Source organism: Hypoxylon trugodes (genome assembly GCF_022578975.1).
Source record: "Hypoxylon trugodes strain CBS 135444 unplaced genomic scaffold F4822scaffold_1, whole genome shotgun sequence".
NCBI lineage: Eukaryota > Fungi > Ascomycota > Sordariomycetes > Xylariales > Hypoxylaceae > Hypoxylon > Hypoxylon trugodes.
The window spans coordinates 4330655-4351980 of record NW_026250016.1 but is presented as its reverse complement, the minus strand read 5'-3'; the positions used below and the strand labels follow the sequence as shown (position 1 = coordinate 4351980).

Below are 21326 nucleotides of genomic sequence, written 5' to 3'. Positions count from 1 at the left end.
TTTCAGACGTCACAGAGGGCATACCAAATTATTTATTAAAAATATGAATACTACGCAATAAAATATTCGGACAAGACTCGGAAAGAAGAACTATATTTTGCACAAGGTAGAAATAATGGCCAATTTCATGAGTACTTAGGTGAGTTGTAAGCGGAACGACGCCGAAAAGGACTTGTCAGACTGAGGTAGAGACGTCATAAAATCTAAGCAAATATTTCTCACATATCCTATCCCAATTTATCCTCTCGATACCAGTAACCCCGTCCCTAAAGTTCATTGGTATAGCACCCGAATGCCCGTATGACGAGCTGATGTCGTGGCACTTAGCCTACAAAATGGCTGGTCTAGAATACCGAAACTACGCACAACATACTGTTGGCTCTTGTGTGGCACTAGTCGCACGACGTCTTTGGGAGAAGACTGTTAGCATAATTATATGAAGAATTGTGAACGGTTTAGGTGGGCTAACTTACCCTGTGTCTAGATGTTCCCAGTGGAATACAAACGCACCGAGGTAAGCCCCGATGAATATGCAGATGATGATGTACCCATTATAATACATAGCGAGCCTGTTGTAATTATTAGCGGGAAAATCGAGAAAGAAACGCCACGGAGAATTTATACATGTATATAAATTCCTTGGCGGTAGTAGAGTTATGAAAAGAATACGTACAACATAATAAAATATGCAACCGCGAATTGCACCATGTGCAGTAGCGCCCGAATTGCCTGTTCTAGGATGGTCGGTCTAAAGCCTCCTGATTGTACCGCATTTTGTTGAAGGGATGTTGGTCTCGCTGTAGCAGTCTTATCGTCACTAGTACTTGAAGTAGCTGCTGGGGCAAGGACAAATGTTGAAGTGTGCTTTCGGATAAGATATCGATCGTATTCCCTCACGGTCCGTCGCAGAAGCTCAAGTGTCATGGTCAATAAGATAACGCCAATACAGGAACCGGCGAACATTCCGGAACTGGTGTTGTGCCATGATGAGGCTAGGAAACAGGAGTCGATAGTATACCAATTCCAAAGCATCTAGTCCCGCATTAGTGTTCACGGTTTAATTAAAAGGAAAATAAATACTCACGGAAATCTTGCAAGAGTCGCCTCCCATCGACATCCCTCCCATATCCATAGACATTCCTGTAGATGTTGGCGCTGCGCCAGTTACTGTCGCCGTCGAGGACATATCCATGGTCATAGACATGGACATCGACGACATGTCCATACCTGACATTGATGACATATCCATTTTTTATAATTGGTGCGCGCAATGACAATACTTGAAGTTTATTGTGCCAATGTGTCGGGTGAGAAACGTCAAAATGTCTAGTTGCATCAGATACGACAAAAAAGAGTTTCCAGAAGTTTGGATCTGCAATATATCGAAACAACGGGACTAGAACATGGCAGATTCGAGAAAAAGCTTCGCACACACCATGTAGAGCAAATGGATTTTCCGTACAGTGTATGGGAAAAGAATACCTGACTTATTCAGCTGCCGCCCCGTATAACCGGCTGAATGTGGAGGAGACAGGGGTAATGAAATAGATGTGAGCACATTTGAGCTGGTTATGTGCACTGTTACGGACATAAGTTAGCCCTCCCGCGTTTCCTATTAGAGTAATTTATACTTTTTTTTTTTTTTTTAATGAATTATCCTGTCTCGCTGGAGTGTCGAGTGACTTAGGTGCCCAGGCGCTTGCACCCGAGATTTGGTCGTACAACTCGGAAGGTGGGCCATGTTTGCTATTCCGGGCTGGACCGTACGCACCTGGGCACGTTTAGCATACGGAGCTAATGTTGGTTGTTATCTCGTAGCTGCTACCGAAAATTTGGTAGTAGATACCTTGACATTTAATGCGGACATGTTATTCAGGTTACCATTTTCCTAGGTTTCCCGGATTAAGCACCTTCGATTCCACACGATACACAGCGCCTAATTACCTTCTTCCACACGTCTGAAACTGGTTTAGTGTGGTAGTATATAGTACCAAATAGTTAGGCCGAAGTGGTGAGTGAGTTCTGATTGATTCCTTGCTCTCCTACATTTTCCCATAATTAACCGGGACCGTACCATAGGTACATACTCAAATCACCTCTTATGAATTAACAAGCAAACCAGAACTTACAAAATGTCCTTGTCGCTCAAGAAATCATTATCTATTTGTCGTTCTACGCTGAACCGTACTCCTCAGATGCCCTGGTAGAACGATCGTCTACCACGAACTCAAGATGTCGGCAAAAGCCATGTCAATGGGCGACGAGCCCAGCTCAGGGAACGTCACTAACCTTCCTCTCTCTGACCCTCGATGTAATAGCGACTCCTGTAATGCTTTCAAGGCGGCTCATCAGGCATCTCAAGCTGCTGTGTCGTACGACCATCAATATGATTATGGTCATTACACCACTTGGTACTACCTGGCCGCCATAGGCGTCGCAATGCTCTTCTACTTCCACCGTCTAAACCGCAACCGCACGGCCCAACGAAGAGCTCCAGCCTCAAGTTCTTGGAAGGCGAAGATAGAGCACAAGATATTGGCAGTCTTTCGGCTGGTCAATTATCGACATTTGAAGGGACGTGCAGCCGACTACTTCGGATTTCCTTCTCTCGGGACGCTGGCGTTCATCGGCGTGACGTCTCTATTCCTTCTCCTAATGACCTTCCTAGTTCATCCGTACTATCGAGGTCGGCGAGGTTACGGTTCCCCCCCTCTGGCTGTCCGGACGGGGCTGATGGCTCAAGCGTTAACTCCTATTATCGTGGCTCTAGCCGGCAAGGTCAACTTCATCACCATGTTGACCGGGATTAGCCACGAGAAGCTAAACGTTTTCCATCGTTGGGTATCGTATATGTGCTTATTCCTAAGCATCGTTCATACTGTGCCTTTCATCGTGCAGCCCCTGAAAGAAGGTGGACCGGCTGCTCTCCGGAAGCAGTACTATAAACCCGAAGGCATGGAGGTATGTAACATTGTTGATATCCTCTGCGCTTATATTCTTACTAATACGGCCGTTCGTAGTTTACCGGAACTCCACCCTTAGGAATACTTGTAGGTATCGTAGTGCTATCAATCCCCTGGATTCGGCACCGATTCTACAACTTCTTCTACCGGCTGCACATTCCCATGTACGTCGTGTACCTCGGACTTCTCTTCTGGCACTCCAAACAAGAAAAAGACTCATGGGTGTATCTCTACTCGACCCTTGCGATCTGGCTCGCATCCTGCCTAGTGCGCCTATTTTACAAATGGCAGACGTTCAGCATTTTCCGCGATTGGTTCTCGGGATTCCCCGCAAGACTCGAAGAACTTCCAGGTGGGATGACGAAAGTGACGGTTCTTGCCCCGTCGGACTTCCGATGGAAACCCGGTCAGCATTGCTGGATCCGGGTACCGCACCTGTCGGTGCTGCAGAACCACCCCTTCACGATTGCGAATATACCGAAGATCGCGGCGCCGGGAATAAAACGGGATGCGGATGTACAGGAGATGATCTTCTATGTCCGCGCGCATCATGGTCTGACTCTTGACCTGCTTAAGTCCGTCGAGAAACACGATGCTACCGATGATAGTGGTCGATCGGTTTCCATCCATATTGATGGACCATATGGCGGAATAGTGGAAGATGTACCCGCCCTATACGAATCCCTGATATTCGTCGCTGGTGGAAGTGGAGTGTCCGCGTGTCTGCCCTGGATTCAGTATGCCGCGAGACGTGTAACTGAAGGTACTTCAGTAACTAAGAATATCCATCTCATCTGGATGGTCCGATACGCCAGTCAAATCCACTGGATAACGGAAGAGCTTCAACCCCTCGTCAACACGCACCCGGATTTGATCCAAGTTGATTTCTTCGTCACGAACTCGGGCCCACCAGCGGTTTCCAGAACAGATTCGGAGAAAAACTCCGACGATGGAGCTACCAGCAGTAAACCAGGCGAAAAGAGCACAACAACAATCAGCCCAAAGTTAGGACAAGTACACACTGAACGTCCTTACTTGCCTGACCTACTCCCGAACCTCCTCACATCTAAGAGGTCCTTCATTCTTGGTAAGTCATAAAAAGTCCGAAGATTCATTAGAAGAGTCAGCTAACGTGCCATTAGGTTGCGGGCCGGAAAGTCTCAGGACGGACTTGGCGAATGCTGTATCGGCATCTCAGAAGAAGGTCTTAGCTGGCGGTGCTGACGTGATCACATTGCACACTGAATCTTTTGGTTGGTGATTGTGAATGGATACGGTATCTGGGTTTCTCATATAAGGAGGTTGGATTCGGGCATTGGGATATATAACGACTACACCATCATATTGCACAATAGGCAGTCTACTAAGAAGAAGTTAGTCATAAAGGACCAGTGTATTTAATTTCACATAAATACCTATTTTTACAATGGATGACTTGCATCTCAACCCACTCTGTCGCATGTGTAGGTACTTACACACATATCACTGCATGTGAATATGTACCTCTCTTCTCCAAATATCAACCAATAAAAACCATCGCGTTTTCTCGTTAGGGCAAGCTACCCCGCAATGGGTCGATCGAGCAGCGCGGAAGTGACCCCTTAAATACCTGCCCGTAAGCCTGTAATTGTACAAAAATACGCACCTAAATCCCCTAATCCAATTGACTTGTTTCCCCTTGTCGCATTATCTCACCCCTGTTACCCTGCCCTCAACCCTCCGTCATCGGGGCTAAGCTTAGCACACAGTTGAAAATTTCCAACTTATTCAGCTTCGGTTTTTGCGTCAGCGGGTTTTGAAGAGAAAAAAAAAAGTCAATGCCCGTGAAAGCCCGTCGACCTAATAATCCGCGAGTTAAGTAAGAAAATCCACATCGTGAAGAATATTTCCGGATTTGTTCTTTCCCTATCTCCTAGCCCCTCGCGCATTAATCCGGCCTAGCTTGAATCTCAAATCTCAAATTCGCAACTTTACGGATCTTAAATGCGGCGGGAACAAGTCACAAGTACTTTCCTTACTCACCTCCGTACCTACACCCGCAAAGGAACTCGTTACTCATCCCGGACTACCCCGATTCTACACCAACTCCTTCCGGGGTCAGTATATGAACATGGCGACTGAGTCCTTCACAATTCGAACACCTTGTTCATCGGCCAACATCGGTCCGGGCTTCGACGTCATCGGTCTGGCACTATCCATCTACCTAGAACTCCGCGTGACCATCGACCGATCCAAGGGCACCTCCACAGAGCCCTTGAACTGCCGCATCACATACGAGGGTCAAGGTGAGGGCTCCGACGATGTGCCTCTAGACCCAGCCGCCAATCTAATTACCCGCGTCGCACTCTACGTGCTGCGCTGCCACGACCAGCGTGCATTTCCCGCAGAAACGCACGTGCACATCGTGAACCCCATCCCATTGGGTCGCGGTCTCGGGTCTTCGGGAGCTGCCGTGGTTGCTGGTGTTATGCTGGGTAAGCAGGTCGGTGGCTTGCATCATCTAGATGATAACCGGCTTTTTGACTTCTGTCTTATGATCGGTATGTGTCTTGCCCGCGCGCTTCTGCATATGAGACCCCCACAATGGGGAGGTTATTCTGTATCACCTCGTAATAATCATGAAAGCTAACAGCCACTGTCTCACTTTTCAGAGCGCCACCCGGATAATGTCGGCGCTGCTTTGTTTGGTGGATTCGTGGGTACATACCTAAATCCCCTAACACCTGAAGATGTAGCACGTGTCGAAATCCCGCTCAGTGAAGTGCTACCTGCGCCGGCTGGCGGTCTCGACACGGGTGAGAGACCACCCGAACCCCCGCATGGCATTGGCCACCACATCAAATTCCCCTGGGCCAAAGAAATCAAAGCTGTTGCCATTGTTCCCAACTTCCAGGTACCCACAGCAAAAGCTCGTGAGGTGTTACCCAAAGAGTACCCTCGTCAAGATGTTGTAAGTATTCCCCGGTTGAACGGATTCTTGCAGTTCACGGCGCGTGTTCCGAAGGATCAGATGCTAAAACCTGCTTTTAGACCTTCAATCTGCAGCGAATAGCGCTATTGCCTGTGGCGCTAGGTCAGTCGCCTCCGGATCCAGATCTCATCTACTTGGCCATGCAGGATAAGCTGCATCAACAATATCGCCAGACCCTAATTCCCGGTTTGGGCGAAATCGTGGAGTCCATGTCGCCTAGCTCGCAGGAAGGACTTTTAGGTGTCTGTCTGTCGGGTGCTGGCCCTACGATCTTGGCATTAGCAACCAGCAATTTCGAGCAGGTTGCCGAGCGTATTATAAGCAGGTTCCGGAAAGAAAACATCGACTGCCAGTGGCTGATTTTGGAGCCGGCGGAGGGAACCAAGGTTATCCGATCGTGAGGAACGAGCTAAACAAGAGGAAAAATACGTAAGCGATAAATTGATACCCACGCAGCTACGCGTCATCGTACCGTAGAGCAACCAACTACGGTGATCGACTCGAGATCTAGGAAAAATATATCCAAAATTAAGCTTATTTTATCCGATGAATGAGCAAGCGGTGGGTTAGGAAAACTTCTGAACAAGGCGCATGCGGCTAAAAATATACGGTGTATGCACACTAATGCATACAATTGAGATCGTCTCATTGTCTCTCTTCTGTTGTATAAGCGATGCCAATTTCCGGGTTCGAAAAAAGGGGTTGAGTTTCACATAGATCTCTTGCTTTACACAGTAAATGTAAAGCCCAAATAAATGAATATTTCCTTACGAGGATGTTACGTTCGAATGAAGGGATGAAATGAGTGCTGAAATGTCGAACCCTCATGGGTCATCAGGGTGCTTACTTCAATATGTTCTGCATCGTACGTTGTGCAGGGGGTGCCGCCTTGCCAAAATAGCTGAAGAAACCGGACCGGACCACCCAAATTCTTATAATTTATTTGGCCGCTCGTTTCCAAGATTCTGGGGATCATTGCATTAATTGAATGTGACGTGCCAATGAACCCCCCGCCTCATCCGTTCTCCTCTTTGGACCCAAAGCGGCAGTTCAGGATCGAAGGACATGCCTTGTTCTGGAAACTTCACCATACACAACATCTGATGGAAAATCGGCAGCATGTGAAATGTTATTATTCCGTCTTGCCGACAGCCATAGACACGATGAGACTAGCGAGGAGATCTTTTTCCTGAGAAGCGCGATTGCATACATAGTACATCCACGAGGAGTCGTGTCATTGTTTGCGGGGCACAAGGGACCACTTAGCTGACGTATGCCAACAAGGGGTGGAACGGATTTCGAAATGAGATAGCCCTAGGATTATTTTCCTGCAGAAAATAGCGATCAGCCTTGATATATCACCGTTATGGTACTCAACTCGTTAGCCCCGTTACTTAGTCTGTTAGTGAGTAGCTTGGCGCCTAGGGCGGATTTCGAACTTTGGCATAGCCACCATTGCTCCCGCGACGGGGTGCTAACCATCCCGGTATCGTACGGGATCTTCCGAGATCTGGCTGGCTGTCATCTCTCACATTCACCCCATACGACCCACGCGTAACGAGGTCCTTGCAATGTGACATGAGCCCCTATTCTGTATCCTATCATCTCGTAATGGGTGCGTGTATGCGACCCCTTGTAGCTGTCAACATTCTGGACCGCATTGGGAACATCTTAATCGTATTCGGATCTGGCACAAAGCTGCATGTAATAGGTAAACGAGGCAGCTAACCGGCGTTATAGGTTTGTTGACAAGGATGCTTGTAACTTAGTACCATCACGAGATTAAATTTTATTCCCTTGTTCCAGCGCCTCGGCTTCTGGAATTCGTCCCCGCAAACATGGCGATGGGAGAAATGGATAAGAACCATGCCCATTCCCGCGCCTCGGAAAACAGAGCCTCACCTGTCGCGCGGTGCCTCTGGTCTGTACCATTCATTCGCTTATACACTCGGCACATTCCGACGGCCTTTAGTGGTGACTTGTCAGATAGTAGCGGTTCACGATGGCGCGTTCGATCTTCAATAGAGCTATGCTCGGGGCTGCTGCCCTTGTTGCATCTGTTGCCGCTCAGAGTACTTGCGAGACAGTCGAGAAAACCACTGCTATCGCTGTGTTGAAGCCAGCATCCGTGGAATATACTACTGAGCAAACACACTACTGGTCCACGTTCTCGGGTGACCTAAAGCCGACATGCATTCTCGAGCCCGAGTCGCCGGAGGAGGTCGCTGCTATCCTTTCTATTCTTCGCCAAAACAACGAGACCTTCGCGGTTAAATCAGGTGGCCACAACCCGAACAACTACTTCGCTAGTGTTGATGGAGGCCCACTAATCTCAACCAAGAGACTTAACGAGATCATCTTTGACGCTGCCACCGAAACGGCCAGAGTTGGACCCGGAAACCGATGGGATGAAGTAGGAGAACATCTTGATGCGACTGGCTACACTGCCGTTGGCGGTCGAATTGGAAATGTTGGTGTTGGAGGTTATCTGCTCGGAAGTAAGGATATCAATAACAATGAATCGCTAAGCTCACATTGCTAACACCATATGCAGATGGACTGAGCTTCATGAGTACTGAGTATGGTTGGGCTGCTAACTCAGTTCTTGAGTACACGGTGGTATTGGCGAACTCTTCGATCGTCACGGTCAGCAACACCAGCCACCCTGATCTCTACATGGTACTCAAAGGTGGTGGCAACAACTTCGGCATCGTGACATCGTACTTGCTCCGGGTTTATGCCCAGGGTGACGTTTGGGGCGGCAACCTCGAGTTTGATGCGACACCTGAGAACAATGCTGCCCTTTTGACTGCGCTACGCAACTTCACTGAGAACTACCCAGATGAGAAAGCGGGCATCATTATGACGGCAGAGCGCACCTTGGCCACTTTACTCGATATCTGGGTCATATTTTTGTACTACAACGGACCTGAACCACCACAAGGCGTATTCGACAGTTTCCTTGCCATTGGTCCCACTGTCAACAATTGCAAGACCCGACGCTACTCGGAACTTCTTAGTAACAACAATTGGGCTGTCGTAAAGGGAAGCGTATACACTATCGGAACCGAAACCATGCCGCTTCCCAGCAAGGAGGATGGCCCGGAGGTTATGCAGAACATCTTCGACCACTGGGTGAATGTCAGCAACACGGCCCAAGAAGTTTCAGGTCTTATCGCCAGTATTGCCTTCCAACCCATGCCTAAGAGAATTGCGTCGCTCGCCAAGTCCAAGGGTGGAGATCTGCTGGATCTTGATGACAGCATTGACCGTATCGTTGTCGAACTCGACTATAGCTTCTTGTTCAAGACCGATTATGACAAGATCGATATAACGATGAGCGCTACATACGACGGCATCCAAAGTCTCGTTAAGGGATATCAAGAGAGCAGCACGCTCCCTTCGGATGTATACCTACCCCTCTTCATGAATGATTGCTTCTACCCGCAAGACTACTTCGGTAGATTGAGACCCGAGAAACTGCAGCTTGCTCAAAAGGTTCAGGCTGAGGTTGACCCCAATGGGTTCTTCAAGGAGAGGACTGGCGGATTCAAGATACCCGCTGCGTAATGGCGCTGTTGATAATACAACATATACCTAATGAATAATCCATACTCACACACATACTTAGTAATGTAATCACGATATTTTATTTGTTCCATATTGAATTGGATGCTGGCGCATTGATCCCAATGAAGTGACACTGATTGATGAATATTTTAAGAGGGATAAAATAGAATTGAGTGACCAAGTTTCTTAAGTAAATCACCTATAATTTGCTGACATAAGACACCTATTAACTCTCCTAGCGCTAATACTTAGACGGGATTAGTGCGGGGCCATAGCCTAACCGTCGCCTAACAAAATCGCCTAACACCGCCAAAAGTGGCCCCACCAACTTAACGTTTATGTACGTCAATAGGGGACAACTTTACCAAAATATTTGACAGGCAGACAGGTAGGTATAAGCTTCTTTCAGCTTTAATTATCTCCCTTAAATAACGTTTGCACCGTTGGCTTTTCTACCTACATGTATTTTGTGTAAAATTGTTACTCATACATATACACCTCAATCGCATGATATAAAACAATAATACTATGGACTTTCTTAAATCGGCGGTGGCTTCTGCCATCGCCCAGGGTCCGCATTTTCCCTATACCTTTGGCGACAAGGTCGATATCGACGCATCTATATGGACCCTTTACAACGGTACACGAAGAGCCGACGGTTCCAACTGCAGCATATTCTCCTTCGATATATCGGCCAATAAAGCGCGTCTACCCCTTGCGAAGAATGCGCTCAAGAAGTTACGAACGATGCGACACCCGGGTGTGATTCGAGTGCTGGACACCGTCGAGACCGATACGTATATATACATCGCGATCGAGAGAGTAGTGCCCCTTAGATGGCATGTTAAGAGGAAGAGCTTGAGTCCTGAGACAATTAAATGGGGTTTATACAGCATTGCGCGCACTGTTAAGTTTATTAACGACGAAGGCTCGTCAATTCACGGTAGTCTTCGCGTCGCGTCGATCTATACATCCGAAAGTGGGGAGTGGAAGTTGGGTGGTTTTGAGGTATTAAGCAATGTCAAGGATGACGATGCTGTTATATATACCTACGGTAGTCTGGTACCAGACTCGGCAAGATATACACCGCCAGAACTTGCGCGATCGGGTTGGGACGCAATTAAGAAGAGTCCGCATTCTTCTGTCGACTCTTATAACTTTGGAACAACAATATTTGAGGTTTTCAATGGGGACTTTATGGGCGCGGACCAAGCAGGGCAGACAAAAGGCATTCCACCTAGTATGCATGCGAGTTACAAAAGATTGGTGAATGCGAACCCCAAAGCCAGAATCACAGTAGGAGCTTTCTTGGATCAGGGACGTCGGTCCGGCGGATTTCTAGATACGCCTCTAATCAAATTAACAGAGGGTATTGACAATCTCGGCGTCAAATCTGAAACTGAGAAGGAGGAATTCTTGGACGATCTAGACCAGCTTACAGACGATTTCCCCGAAGACTTCTTCAAGATGAAAGTATTGCCAGAATTATTGAAGTCGGTAGAATTTGGAGGAGGCGGACCAAAAGCATTTGGCGTTGTTATGAAGATCTCTACGAAGTTGACGAATGAAGATTTTGATGCTCGAGTCCAACCAGTGGTTATTAGACTATTTGGAAATCCAGACCGAGCGATACGAGTATGTCTCTTGGATAACCTACCAGTTATGATCGACAGACTACCTCAGAAGGTGGTTAACGATAAGATTTTCCCCCATATGGTTTCCGGCTTCACAGATGTTGCCCCCGTTGTACGAGAACAGACACTGAAGTCTGTTCTTGTTATCATTGGCAAACTATCAGACCGTACGATAAACGGTGAATTATTGAAATACTTAGCTAAGACAGCTAATGACGAGCAACCTGGCATCCGAACAAATACCACAATTTGTTTAGGAAAGATCGCCAAGAACCTTGGAACATCTTCAAGGTCCAAGGTTTTAATAGCAGCATTCACCCGTTCACTCCGCGATCCCTTTGTGCATGCACGTAACGCAGCACTCATGGCATTAGCAGCCACAACCGATTGTTTCACCGACGAGGACTGTGCAGCAAGAGTTCTACCAGCCATCTGCCCATCCCTAATTGACAAGGAGAAGCTCATCCGGGATCAAGCCAATAAGACAATGGAAGTCTACCTACAGAAGATCCGCAAAGCAGCATCTGCTATGCCGGATACAGTCCAGCCGCCACCCCAAACAACCGAAGGCGCCGGCCCACGAATGAGCACACCCCAACCCAGCGAAGCATCATCATGGACCGGATGGGCCATCTCATCCTTCACCAACAAGCTCTCCGCCGCCTCCGGCGAAATGCTAACATCACCCACCAACGGCGCAGCAAGAGTCGTCTCACCCCCAGCAACCCTCGATCTTAACAAGCGCGTCACATCCACATCCTCAGCCTCGGCATTGCACCGCCAAGCCGTTAAATCACCCTCTCCAGCACCGCCTTTATCACGCAATTCATCCACCTCCGCAGCAGAGTACTTCAAAGACCCCGAACCCGCCGACGACGACGGGGATGCATGGGGCGATATGGGTGATATGGATGATGATGATGACGGAAATGCGTTCTTCGACGCGTCAAGCGAGCTCGCTAAGCCGAAGAAAGAACCCGTGGCCGCTGCATCGCCACAACCTTTTGATGATGGATCGGAACCCGATTTTGCGGGATGGTTGGCGGCGCAGTCGCAGAAGAAGGGTCCCGGTGGAAGTAAACCATTACCTAAGGGTTTAGCGAAGGCAAATGGTAAGGGGAGTGTAGGTGCTACTGCCGCGCCTAGGAAGGCTTTGCCCTCGAGGGCGCCGGTGAAGCCGGTTGTTTCGAAAAAGGTTGATACGAAGCCGAAGGAGACGGACGACGACGATGGATGGGGAGACGGTTGGTAATGCGTAGGGAGTAAAGTGTTAATACGACGGAAAGATCGAGGGCATCATTGCAAGGCGTTTAAGGTGTATGGACTTAGGCCTAGATGGCTAAGGATTGTGTTTGGTATATTATAGCTAGTAACTACCTAGGTACCTATGAATAGTTACTTCTAAGCTCTGATCTAATTAGGTGGCAGCAACAAGAATAATGATAGAGATATCTAAAAGCATCTGTTGACGCTTTAGCCGTGGTTTCCATTTATCATCCATGGGCGCTTTAGGGGTTAGCAGTTGAGATTATCAATCCTTGGAAGATCAAGCCTTGGAAGTTATCACCTAATAAATCCCTTTCTGGTTAAAGTAGCCATACAGATAACGCATTAGCACATAAAAGGTAGAGTGCACGAGTGAATGAATTTGATAAGCCAGCCCAACCCTTCCGACTCCCCAAACTCCCTAAAACACCTTGCCCCTACCTAAATATGGCGGACACTAGGCAGTAAGTAATATAGAAAGCCCACACCATGGCTAACGAATCCAAGCGCCGAGGCTCCCTTACATTCCATATCAATCACAACCATTCTTATCCCTTCCTTCAGTTTGAGAAAAGTATCCCCGATCGACGTCCCTATTACCGCGCCTCCGAATAATCGTTCAGAGCAACACATACAGCGCCCCTGTGGTGTCCGTTATACTGGCGAATAACCTGCTGACTGTGCAACTCCCAGAGGCGCGCGTAGTGATCCGAACACGCCGTCACCAAGTACGCGGAATCCGCACTGAAAGCGCAATCCCAGACCCATCGTTGATGGCCCGTAAGTGTAGCCTCTAGGGGGTAAGGCTTAGCTTCTGCTCCTGGTCCGCCCATTCCTACGCCTCCTCCCATCATACCGTCGTTCCCGTTTATTTTGTCATGTCCGTTAACCATGCCACCGTTAATGGGAACGGAATTGGGCATTGGGGGTATGCCGTTGTTGGATAAAGATGAGGAGGATGATTCGTCGGATGCGGATGCGTTGACGTTGGCTACTTCCCATATCTTGGCGGTGTGGTCGGCGGAGCAGGTAGCGAGTTTCTTGACGTCGGGGGATAGGAGGATTCGTGTGATGTATTCTTTATGTGCGGAAAAATGAGTTACGGGTACAAGGTTGGTGCGCTCGTAGAATTGAATGAGCTTCCAGACGAAGACATTGCCCTAAATAGAGTGATATTGTTAGCACAGGAAAATAGAGCGCCCGTCTGGTGTAAGTGAATGTAGTGAATAACGTACGGAATTGTTAGCAGCGCAGAGAAGAGAGCCATCACTAGCGACTGTAACACTCGACACAGAGACGTCCTCTTCAGGGATAAGTCTATGGGAACAGTTATTTTCCGCAAGGTCCCAAACCCTGACACTGCCGCTACGGTCGCAACTTATAATCTCGCCTTGATTGGGGTGTATAACAACATCATTGACCGCGGAGCCATGGTTATAACTACGCTGAATGGTGCCAGAACGAGTTTCCCAAATCTTGACTGTTCCATCCTCGGAGCTCGTAACCATCCACTTTCCCTCACAGTGAAAGGCGACTCCGGTGACGTTGCCAGTATGACCCTCGAACGTAAGGAGGGGATTCGGGTTTGTCGACTTGATATCGTAGAGTTTCACTGTATGGTGACCCGCCGCGGCTAGGAATCGTTTATCGGGAGATATACACAGTCGGTTCACCTGCGAGTCCGGGTGTTGAATCGTACGCGAACAGATGCCGGATAGTGCTTCCCAAAACCTGTATTTTCCAGTACCCTCTTGTTAGCTATATCCCATTATAGCTATAGCAATTGAATAGTGCTCAATTCGTTTTCGGCGCATACCTGATTGTGTGGTCGTACCCAGCTAAACGGAGCGAGTGAGCTATAATACATGGAAGATGGGAATGGAATTGAGCATACCGGTGCAAAGGATCACGGACATTACGTCTTCATAAATGACCCATCAAAGCGACAGGCTAACTAAAGGACAACAATATGTTATAAAAACAGCCGAATAATTTAACATGATAATTCGGCGTAGAATGTTGCGACGGAGAGAGATTCAACCGCAGCTGGGTAGAGCCCTGGAGATTAGGTACCTAGGTAGCTGCTTATCGTCCTAAGGTCGCTATCGATAAGATACGCGATTTAGCGACCTTCTTCAAATTCCGAGGTCCGTTTTTAGATGGAGCAATAGCAGTATTAAAGAGTTACCTGAGTAACAGCTAATCACTGACTAATGCATAGGGGTTCAAACGCTAAGTAGAGGTAAGTAACAGAAATCCGTTACTCGTAAAGTCAACTCTTCTTCTAAAATACAATTTTAATACAACCCATCTTCTTCACCTAGCTACGTCCTCAAGTATTAATGGTCGAGTGAAAATATACCGCATAACCCGACGTATCATCTTAACAGAATCCGAAAAGGATTGTCACTATCCCGATCACTCAAAGCTAGGAACACATCCACCTCGGACAAGTCCATAGAGCCGTCCTATAAACCCGAATCCCAAAAACGAATGTAGATCAAGCCGACCCTTATGCATGAGAATGGGTCATAGAAGCACTACGCATAGGACTAATCGTAATCACATCAAGGAACTTGACAGAACTCCGCACCGTACCGATTGCATTGCGCTGACACTATCTAATACAGATTGAAGCTCATAATATATCTCATCATAGTCTACCTCAGCGTTACGAGATCATGGGAAATTCATAACAGAGGGGCAGCAACATTGCAATAACCATTCGAACTTCTCAACCATTGAAAGGGACATTCAAACCCCATTTCGTCACCTAAATTATTTGGCACCGCGCCAACCGGAAGACCCATCGTAGTAATCCGGAGATGCACCGTGGACATGTTGGCTGTGTTATGTCACAATCGGCAAAGCGTAACCCGAATAGGACTTCTTACATAGTAGTGTGTCTCGCAATGCCCTTAGGTCTTATTTACTTATGTACCCTGTGTCCTTCGAGAACATGGCTATCTGTGCTTTACTTCCAGCTCGCTCACCTAGATTGCTAACCCACAATGTCCCCCTCATCCAGCAAGCCCACTATTCTATTAATCCAGGGCGCGTTCCAACTTCCAGAGGTATATCGGAAGCTGACCGATGCCCTTGGAGAGAAAGGGTATCCTACCGTCCATCCGCCACTTCCAAGTATAACCGACGATGGCGACCGCCCCCTCGGTTCAAAAGACTTGAACGATGATACGCTTAAGATTCAACAAGAACTCAAGCGCCTCGTGGAGGTCGAAAGCCGAACCGTTATCGTTCTGATGCATTCATACGGCGGACTAGTGGGCAGTTCAGGTATACCGGAGGAATTCAGCTGGTCGAAGCGTAAGGAGGCAGGACTTGGCCCCGGAGGCGTTTTGCACCTATTCTACTTCTCAGCTTTTGTCCTACCGCAAAACGCATCGGTGTTGAGTGTCATCGGGGAGGGAGACGGCGGCGAAATTAGACCCGGCAACCGGTTCCGAGTCAAGAATGCTGCTGAAGGACTCTACAGCGACCTCTCGAGGGACGAAGCCGAGTACTGGGCCTCGAAGATTGTCGATCAGTCTTACGCTGTGCAGGAGACGAAGATGGCACTTGCTGCTTATGAGTACATCCCATCCACATATCTGATCTGTACGAATGATAAAGCACTACCGCCGGAGATTCAGGAGGTATGTGCTAAGACAGCTGGCGCGAAGGTACTCAAGATCGACTCGGGACATTCTCCTATGCTTGATAGAACTGAACAACTAGTGGGAATAATCACGACGACGGTGGACCAGGCGGTAGACCAAGCAGTTTGAAGGTATTCTCACGCTTGGTAAGGTTCATTCTAGTTTATCAGTCAGTAATGGAACATGAAGTAGGGCGATCAATTTCGGCCCATAAGCCGGCAGATCTAATAAAGCCCAATCACCATTAATAAGTTGAAGAGGCTAAAGACGAATCTCAAATCATGACATGATTCGTGCCAAATATCGCTGATATAAGTTTGAATTGGGAGCATCCAACTCCAACCGTCGGTGGGGGCCACAAAAATCGCCGAGGTCACGAACTAGGTCGATTCAAGTGCCTAAGACAGTAAGTAGGTTCCTCCAACATAATTCATCTCACTAGATTGGGGTGTAGAAGGCAAAGAGGCCCAATCCATCGTATTAATTCGTATGAGGTAAGGCGAGTGTCTTATAAACTTCTTCTAGTTCGCGCCGGCCTCTTCCGGACTGTAAGGACATGGCCATCATATTAGCGCCAGAGGAACACCATTTTCCTTGGAACTGTTGCCTCTTGGGCGGTTCGTCGCCTACAAAACCACTCGCAACCTATGGGTACCCATCTAGTAGGATCAAATACCGTTAGAAAGTTTTCAGGCTCGGCAACAGCAAAAGACGATTACACGAAGATAATAGACAGACAGCGTGAACTATCGTCCTCGTTGATCCAAATAATGATCGCACGGGCCTCAAAATAGATACCCCGCAATAGGGGAATCTGCAGCGCCTTCTCACCTACGTTGCCTTCCCACATAGGGGCCATAGCGTCTTTTCAAAGGTGCAGAATACACTTTGAAGAAGCGTCGTCGGGAAACCCCACGAACAGCGATCCCGAACCCCGAGAGAATTGGACACTTTTCATCTCGCAGCCTGATTGCAGGTGCATAGGCCACGATACCGCGACGAAAAGAGGTGAGTCATTGAGAGTGACACGTCTGATCCGGCCACTGAAGGGGCCTGGAGGGTAGCCGAATCTCCCCGGGAGAGTCGCTAAGATGGTAGTGGCTCAGTATCATTCCTTCCGGTTTAATTAGATGTGTTACACAAAATGATGGACTGCCTTTATGAGCACGCCACGCATATATCGTCGTTGATGGCGCGCAATAGTAAGGATCGATTGCTTTTCAAACCGGATGATGTCTTCGGGCTGGGCAGAACGAACAGCCTATGGCTGTGCTTCCCGAAACGTGGGAGGGCGGCTTCTTGCATGCAAATGCAACCCCATACGTACAAGTACTGTCATTCCGTGCGCCAACAGCGAACAGTGGCCGCGACTTGTGATTGAGACCATGCCTACTAGGGTTATCAGGCTGCGAGCCGTTTGTCTTTCAGTAAAGTGTTAAGAATGGGCTCTCTTTTGATTTTGGCATCATCATCGCCGTTATTCTAATTATTGCAGTATTTCATGTAACTAGACGGAGAATGGAAGTCCTTGCAAGTCTTGCTGGCATTATAACTGCGGGAGCCTCGTTATCACAGGCAGTTTTCGACATGGTCTTTACAGTGCGAAATGCCCCCAAAGAGATGTCAAATATTGCTAAGGGCATCTCAGAGTTGTCCATTATTTTAGAGGAACTCCGTCAAATCATAGAAGATGGTAGAGAAAGATATAGCCGAAGGCTTATCAGAGTCTTGAAATCGACAATGAAGCGAATCAGCAAAGTCCATGCTGAAATTGGGGAAGTCCTGAAAGAACGGATAGGAGCTGCGGCTCAACTAAAATGGATATGGATGAGGTCAAAAGCAACACAGCTACTTTCCGAGATTGAAAGCCATAAGATTGGCATAATGTTGATGCTTACCGTTATGAAATTAGCGGCCGAAAAAAAGCAATCGAAGTAAGACTTAGGTACGCCACGTGCAAATTTGTAGCTAACATTACTCCAGCCGAAGCGAGTTACGGCGAAGGTACGAGGACCACGCAAGAGATCAAGAAACCCAGGATAGACTGGCGCGTGCTCGGCAGCAGACAGAAAATGTAGTGCGAGCATCGTACAACTCTCTGCGGGAACTTGCAACTCCAGGCACGGATTCGGATTCGGGCTCAGAAGACGAAGCTCGTCAACAACACAGCAGCTCTCGAAGTACAGAAATTGAACTTCAAGCGGAACAGTCGAATGATCTTGGCCTATGGTTATACGGCTTGGTGTTCTCCAAGGCAGCAGATGCCTATAATGAGACACCCCCGGGTTCTGTCCAGTACCAACAAGACCTAAATACGCCACTTTCCCCAGAACCGGTAACAAATTCCCCTACTCACAGCACGCATAGCGCACTTATCCCACATCAATTCACCGTCTCGCAATGTTTTCAAGCCCTAGCTCAGCAACCCCTTCCACCCTCATTCGTAGTAAATGAGCTTCTTTCCGAGTGGACAACCCTCACCGAGGACGAGATCGAAGGTACAAGCGCAAACGGGACTAGCAATGACGAAACTTCAAAAGAAAGAAAGCATTATACCGAAGGTGAAATGGAAGTACAGATGATTTCCTTCAAAGATTGCGTGGGGCGTAAATTCGACCTTCCTTTCCATTTGGCCAGAACATGGCAGGTGAGCGCTGCTGAATTCACATTGCTTATTATTACCTCAACCAATGTGTAGCATCGGTCTTACTAACGCACTTGGATCTCAGAGTATGACAGAACTGATAAAGTCGGCGTTTCTTCATGTGGACGTGGTTGGCCCGCACGTCCAGGCAGGACATTATGACCTCATCGGCCCCGAAGGAAAGATCATATTGCCGCAAGTTTGGAAATATGTGATCCAACCCAACATAGCCATCTCGATGCAGATGTGGCCGATGGACCGTCCCCATCAGCTATCACCTGGCAGTTTGCCTCACACAGTAAAGCGTAACGATAAAAACGCGTCCAATAAGAATGTACGTACCGCTTTTTATTATAAAGCACTTAATCTGCCGGGTATGTCCTAATATTCTCAAGCATTCCCCAAATGGCGACAAAAATTCCAAGTCTTCTCCCGCAGAGCAGCGACGCGATAGCGCATAACCTTGGAAAGCCGAGGGCGCCAGACCGTAAATACTGCTATTTAGATCGATCTCTATGTATCTGTATTCCTACAGTGGGAGAATGTTCTTCTTCTTAATAAGAGACTTATTACCAGTACAATAGTACCAGACTGCAAAGGTAACTACCGTCAGGATGACAGTCACTGCAGCATATATCCAAATATAAGGCGACATCATACTATTATTCTGCTGCTTCCAGTCGAAAAAGGACATTGAAAAGAGTGTCTATAAGTTGTGGATTCAGTATTATGATTTTTCGTCTGTGGTAGGTGACTTACAGCAACGAAGGTACCAGGAAGGAATGTCATTGTTAGCAAAGCGATAGATCGCATATGGTTCCCATCTCTCTGGGTGGCTCTCGATATATCCATAGTCGACTTTGATATCTTCAAGTTCGTTTTCGTGTCCGCCCGCGCGATTTTATTCCACTCCTGTATCATATTAGAATGTTTGGCTCGCAGTTGGTCTGAATTGACGTACCGTCTGGGTTGCGAAACTCATCCCATCGATGATGGTAGAGCATTCTCTCGCTTTAGCATCATATTCATTGATGATTTGTATCAGCCGCTCCTTAATTCGAACCCCTTGATCCCTCATGCTGATGAATACACCTTCCGCAATAGGCCCTATAGTCTCTTCATACCGAAACCTTTCTAAGTCGTTGACGTGTTGCACCAGGTTTCTAAGTTGGGCTTGCCAGTCTATTAGTTCGTTGCGGATATGGCTCATTTCTAGCCATTCCATCACAGAGCCATCATCTGCTGCACGCTTAGAGTCTTCCGTAAGCTGCTTTTCAAGTTCGGAGTTGCTGGATTGACTTGTCGATTTGGAGACTTGTGTCGGGTTTCCCATGTCTAGCACTCGTTGAACCAACTTGCTAACGTATGTGTTCACCATATCGACGTGGCGGTAACGCTCAATATCAGAAAGAATAGTCGGTAAAGTTAATGGATGAAACGTATTAAGTCGGCAATCTAAAAGACGAGACTTAATTGTTGCGACGGCATGACTAGGACAGCCATACACGACCGCATAGGTAAATCTTCGGTCGGGAAAGTAGGTAGCCGAAAGCGCCATATCATCAGGCCAAGCTGCCGAAGATCGACAATTGTAGGCTGTATTTACGAGATTAGAATCTTGGTTTCCAAGTTCTATCGACAGTCCCCTTACCAATAGCCCCTGGAGCGTCCGGGCCCCACGCATTGAATTGACAAGAGCAGTGCGGTACTGTATTCCTATTGATGACCCTCGCAATGGAACTGTGCACGAAGAGCTTCTTTGTGATTTTATCAAATATTTCCCTCGAGAATGGGAGTTGAGACGCTAACATAGAGTCGAACCATTTACTTTCGGCTCTCTCGAGGAGTCTTAATACCAGATAAGCTTGGGGAGTGTGACCATTTTGGCTAGGGCCAGGGATTAACTAACATTAAACAGATGCCGTCTGTCCGGGTATGAAAACCCGAGGCTTCTACCTAACCCCTATTAGTCTTGACTTCGGACACATACTTCATGTGGCTTACGGTGTCAAGCCATGAATCCCAATCCGAATCAGAAACCAACTTCTGATCTCGGGAACACCAGGAGGTCTGCTATGAAAAAGTATTAGTCGATATTCGAGAAATGGTACTAAGTCTCACCCACATTTTCGCCTCGGGATATCTCGAGCGCAACACCAGATCCACATCGGAATTTGAAGATATTCGTATCTTCGGCGGTTATGAATGGTTCCTCTCGTAGCCAGTCCATTCCGTCTCGACTACAATGTTCTCAATGGCATACATATCACCCACAATCCATTTCCAGTGATAATGACTGTACGTTTGGAATTATATTTTTGTTCCATGCCAATGCTAGAGCCTTATGAGGTACACGGATTGCCCAAGGCAGTCTTCCCCGCATCAACATCCAATTAATATAAAATCAACCCTATGGTCAGACTGCATGAGGCGTACTCTATAATCGCACCCGCAGTTTCGATAGGGACCTATAAGAGATGCATGATGCAGCCACTGCGCCCAAGTCGACGTTGTCCACGCAGATTGGGCATCGGCACCAGTTTGCGAGTGCTGCGTGTCAATGCAGTACGTTGCATCGATAAGGACAATGGCATTGATGATTGGCCACGCCTCCTTACCGAA

The 21326-nt window shown here is 47.7% G+C and overlaps 9 protein-coding genes across 9 annotated transcripts; 6 read left to right on the top strand and 3 right to left on the bottom strand.

Annotated features, from left to right (window-relative positions):
• Positions 1 to 9: 9 nt before the first annotated feature.
• F4822DRAFT_387833 (Ctr copper transporter family-domain-containing protein) lies at positions 10 to 1621 on the bottom strand. Its single transcript, XM_051456830.1, has 4 exons — positions 1085 to 1621; positions 674 to 1032; positions 474 to 569; positions 10 to 407 (listed from the first exon to the last, which is right to left on the bottom strand). The coding sequence occupies exons 1-4, from the start codon at positions 1247 to 1249 to the stop codon at positions 359 to 361; spliced, it is 669 nt and encodes a 222-aa protein (XP_051320065.1). The 5' UTR covers positions 1250 to 1621; the 3' UTR covers positions 10 to 358.
• Positions 1622 to 1666: 45 nt separating this feature from the next.
• On the top strand, positions 1667 to 4646 carry F4822DRAFT_44453 (ferric reductase like transmembrane component-domain-containing protein). The gene is made up of 4 exons (XM_051463254.1): positions 1667 to 2015; positions 2196 to 2961; positions 3021 to 4050; positions 4106 to 4646. Exons 2-4 carry the CDS (start codon positions 2233 to 2235, stop codon positions 4222 to 4224), a joined length of 1878 nt encoding a protein of 625 aa, XP_051320064.1. The 5' UTR covers positions 1667 to 2015; positions 2196 to 2232; the 3' UTR covers positions 4225 to 4646.
• On the top strand, positions 4565 to 6524 carry F4822DRAFT_44344 (homoserine kinase). Its single transcript, XM_051463112.1, has 3 exons — positions 4565 to 5503; positions 5615 to 5913; positions 5994 to 6524. Exons 1-3 carry the CDS (start codon positions 5068 to 5070, stop codon positions 6333 to 6335), a joined length of 1077 nt encoding a protein of 358 aa, XP_051320063.1. The 5' UTR covers positions 4565 to 5067; the 3' UTR covers positions 6336 to 6524.
• Positions 6525 to 7423: 899 nt separating this feature from the next.
• Positions 7424 to 9793, top strand: F4822DRAFT_44530 (FAD binding domain-containing protein). The gene is made up of 3 exons (XM_051463360.1): positions 7424 to 8432; positions 8489 to 9694; positions 9744 to 9793. Exons 1-2 carry the CDS (start codon positions 7937 to 7939, stop codon positions 9502 to 9504), a joined length of 1512 nt encoding a protein of 503 aa, XP_051320062.1. The 5' UTR covers positions 7424 to 7936; the 3' UTR covers positions 9505 to 9694; positions 9744 to 9793.
• Positions 9741 to 12695, top strand: F4822DRAFT_44327 (ARM repeat-containing protein). Its single transcript, XM_051463087.1, has one exon. It carries the CDS (start codon positions 10033 to 10035, stop codon positions 12388 to 12390), a length of 2358 nt encoding a protein of 785 aa, XP_051320061.1. The 5' UTR covers positions 9741 to 10032; the 3' UTR covers positions 12391 to 12695.
• F4822DRAFT_44329 (quinon protein alcohol dehydrogenase-like superfamily) lies at positions 12696 to 14514 on the bottom strand. Its single transcript, XM_051463089.1, has 4 exons — positions 14299 to 14514; positions 14221 to 14242; positions 13640 to 14135; positions 12696 to 13564 (listed from the first exon to the last, which is right to left on the bottom strand). The coding sequence occupies exons 1-4, from the start codon at positions 14318 to 14320 to the stop codon at positions 13001 to 13003; spliced, it is 1104 nt and encodes a 367-aa protein (XP_051320060.1). The 5' UTR covers positions 14321 to 14514; the 3' UTR covers positions 12696 to 13000.
• Positions 14515 to 14694: 180 nt separating this feature from the next.
• Positions 14695 to 16884, top strand: F4822DRAFT_43947 (alpha/beta-hydrolase). Its single transcript, XM_051462646.1, has one exon. The coding sequence runs from the start codon at positions 15416 to 15418 to the stop codon at positions 16187 to 16189; it is 774 nt and encodes a 257-aa protein (XP_051320059.1). The 5' UTR covers positions 14695 to 15415; the 3' UTR covers positions 16190 to 16884.
• On the top strand, positions 16885 to 19358 carry F4822DRAFT_44097 (uncharacterized protein). Its single transcript, XM_051462814.1, has 3 exons — positions 16885 to 17994; positions 18044 to 18707; positions 18790 to 19358. The coding sequence occupies exons 1-3, from the start codon at positions 17579 to 17581 to the stop codon at positions 19087 to 19089; spliced, it is 1380 nt and encodes a 459-aa protein (XP_051320058.1). The 5' UTR covers positions 16885 to 17578; the 3' UTR covers positions 19090 to 19358.
• Positions 19162 to 21025, bottom strand: F4822DRAFT_43973 (uncharacterized protein). Its single transcript, XM_051462663.1, has 7 exons — positions 20830 to 21025; positions 20709 to 20774; positions 20614 to 20660; positions 20356 to 20552; positions 19666 to 20300; positions 19464 to 19616; positions 19162 to 19410 (listed from the first exon to the last, which is right to left on the bottom strand). Exons 1-7 carry the CDS (start codon positions 20932 to 20934, stop codon positions 19234 to 19236), a joined length of 1380 nt encoding a protein of 459 aa, XP_051320057.1. The 5' UTR covers positions 20935 to 21025; the 3' UTR covers positions 19162 to 19233.
• Between the last annotated feature and the right edge of the window lie 301 nt (positions 21026 to 21326).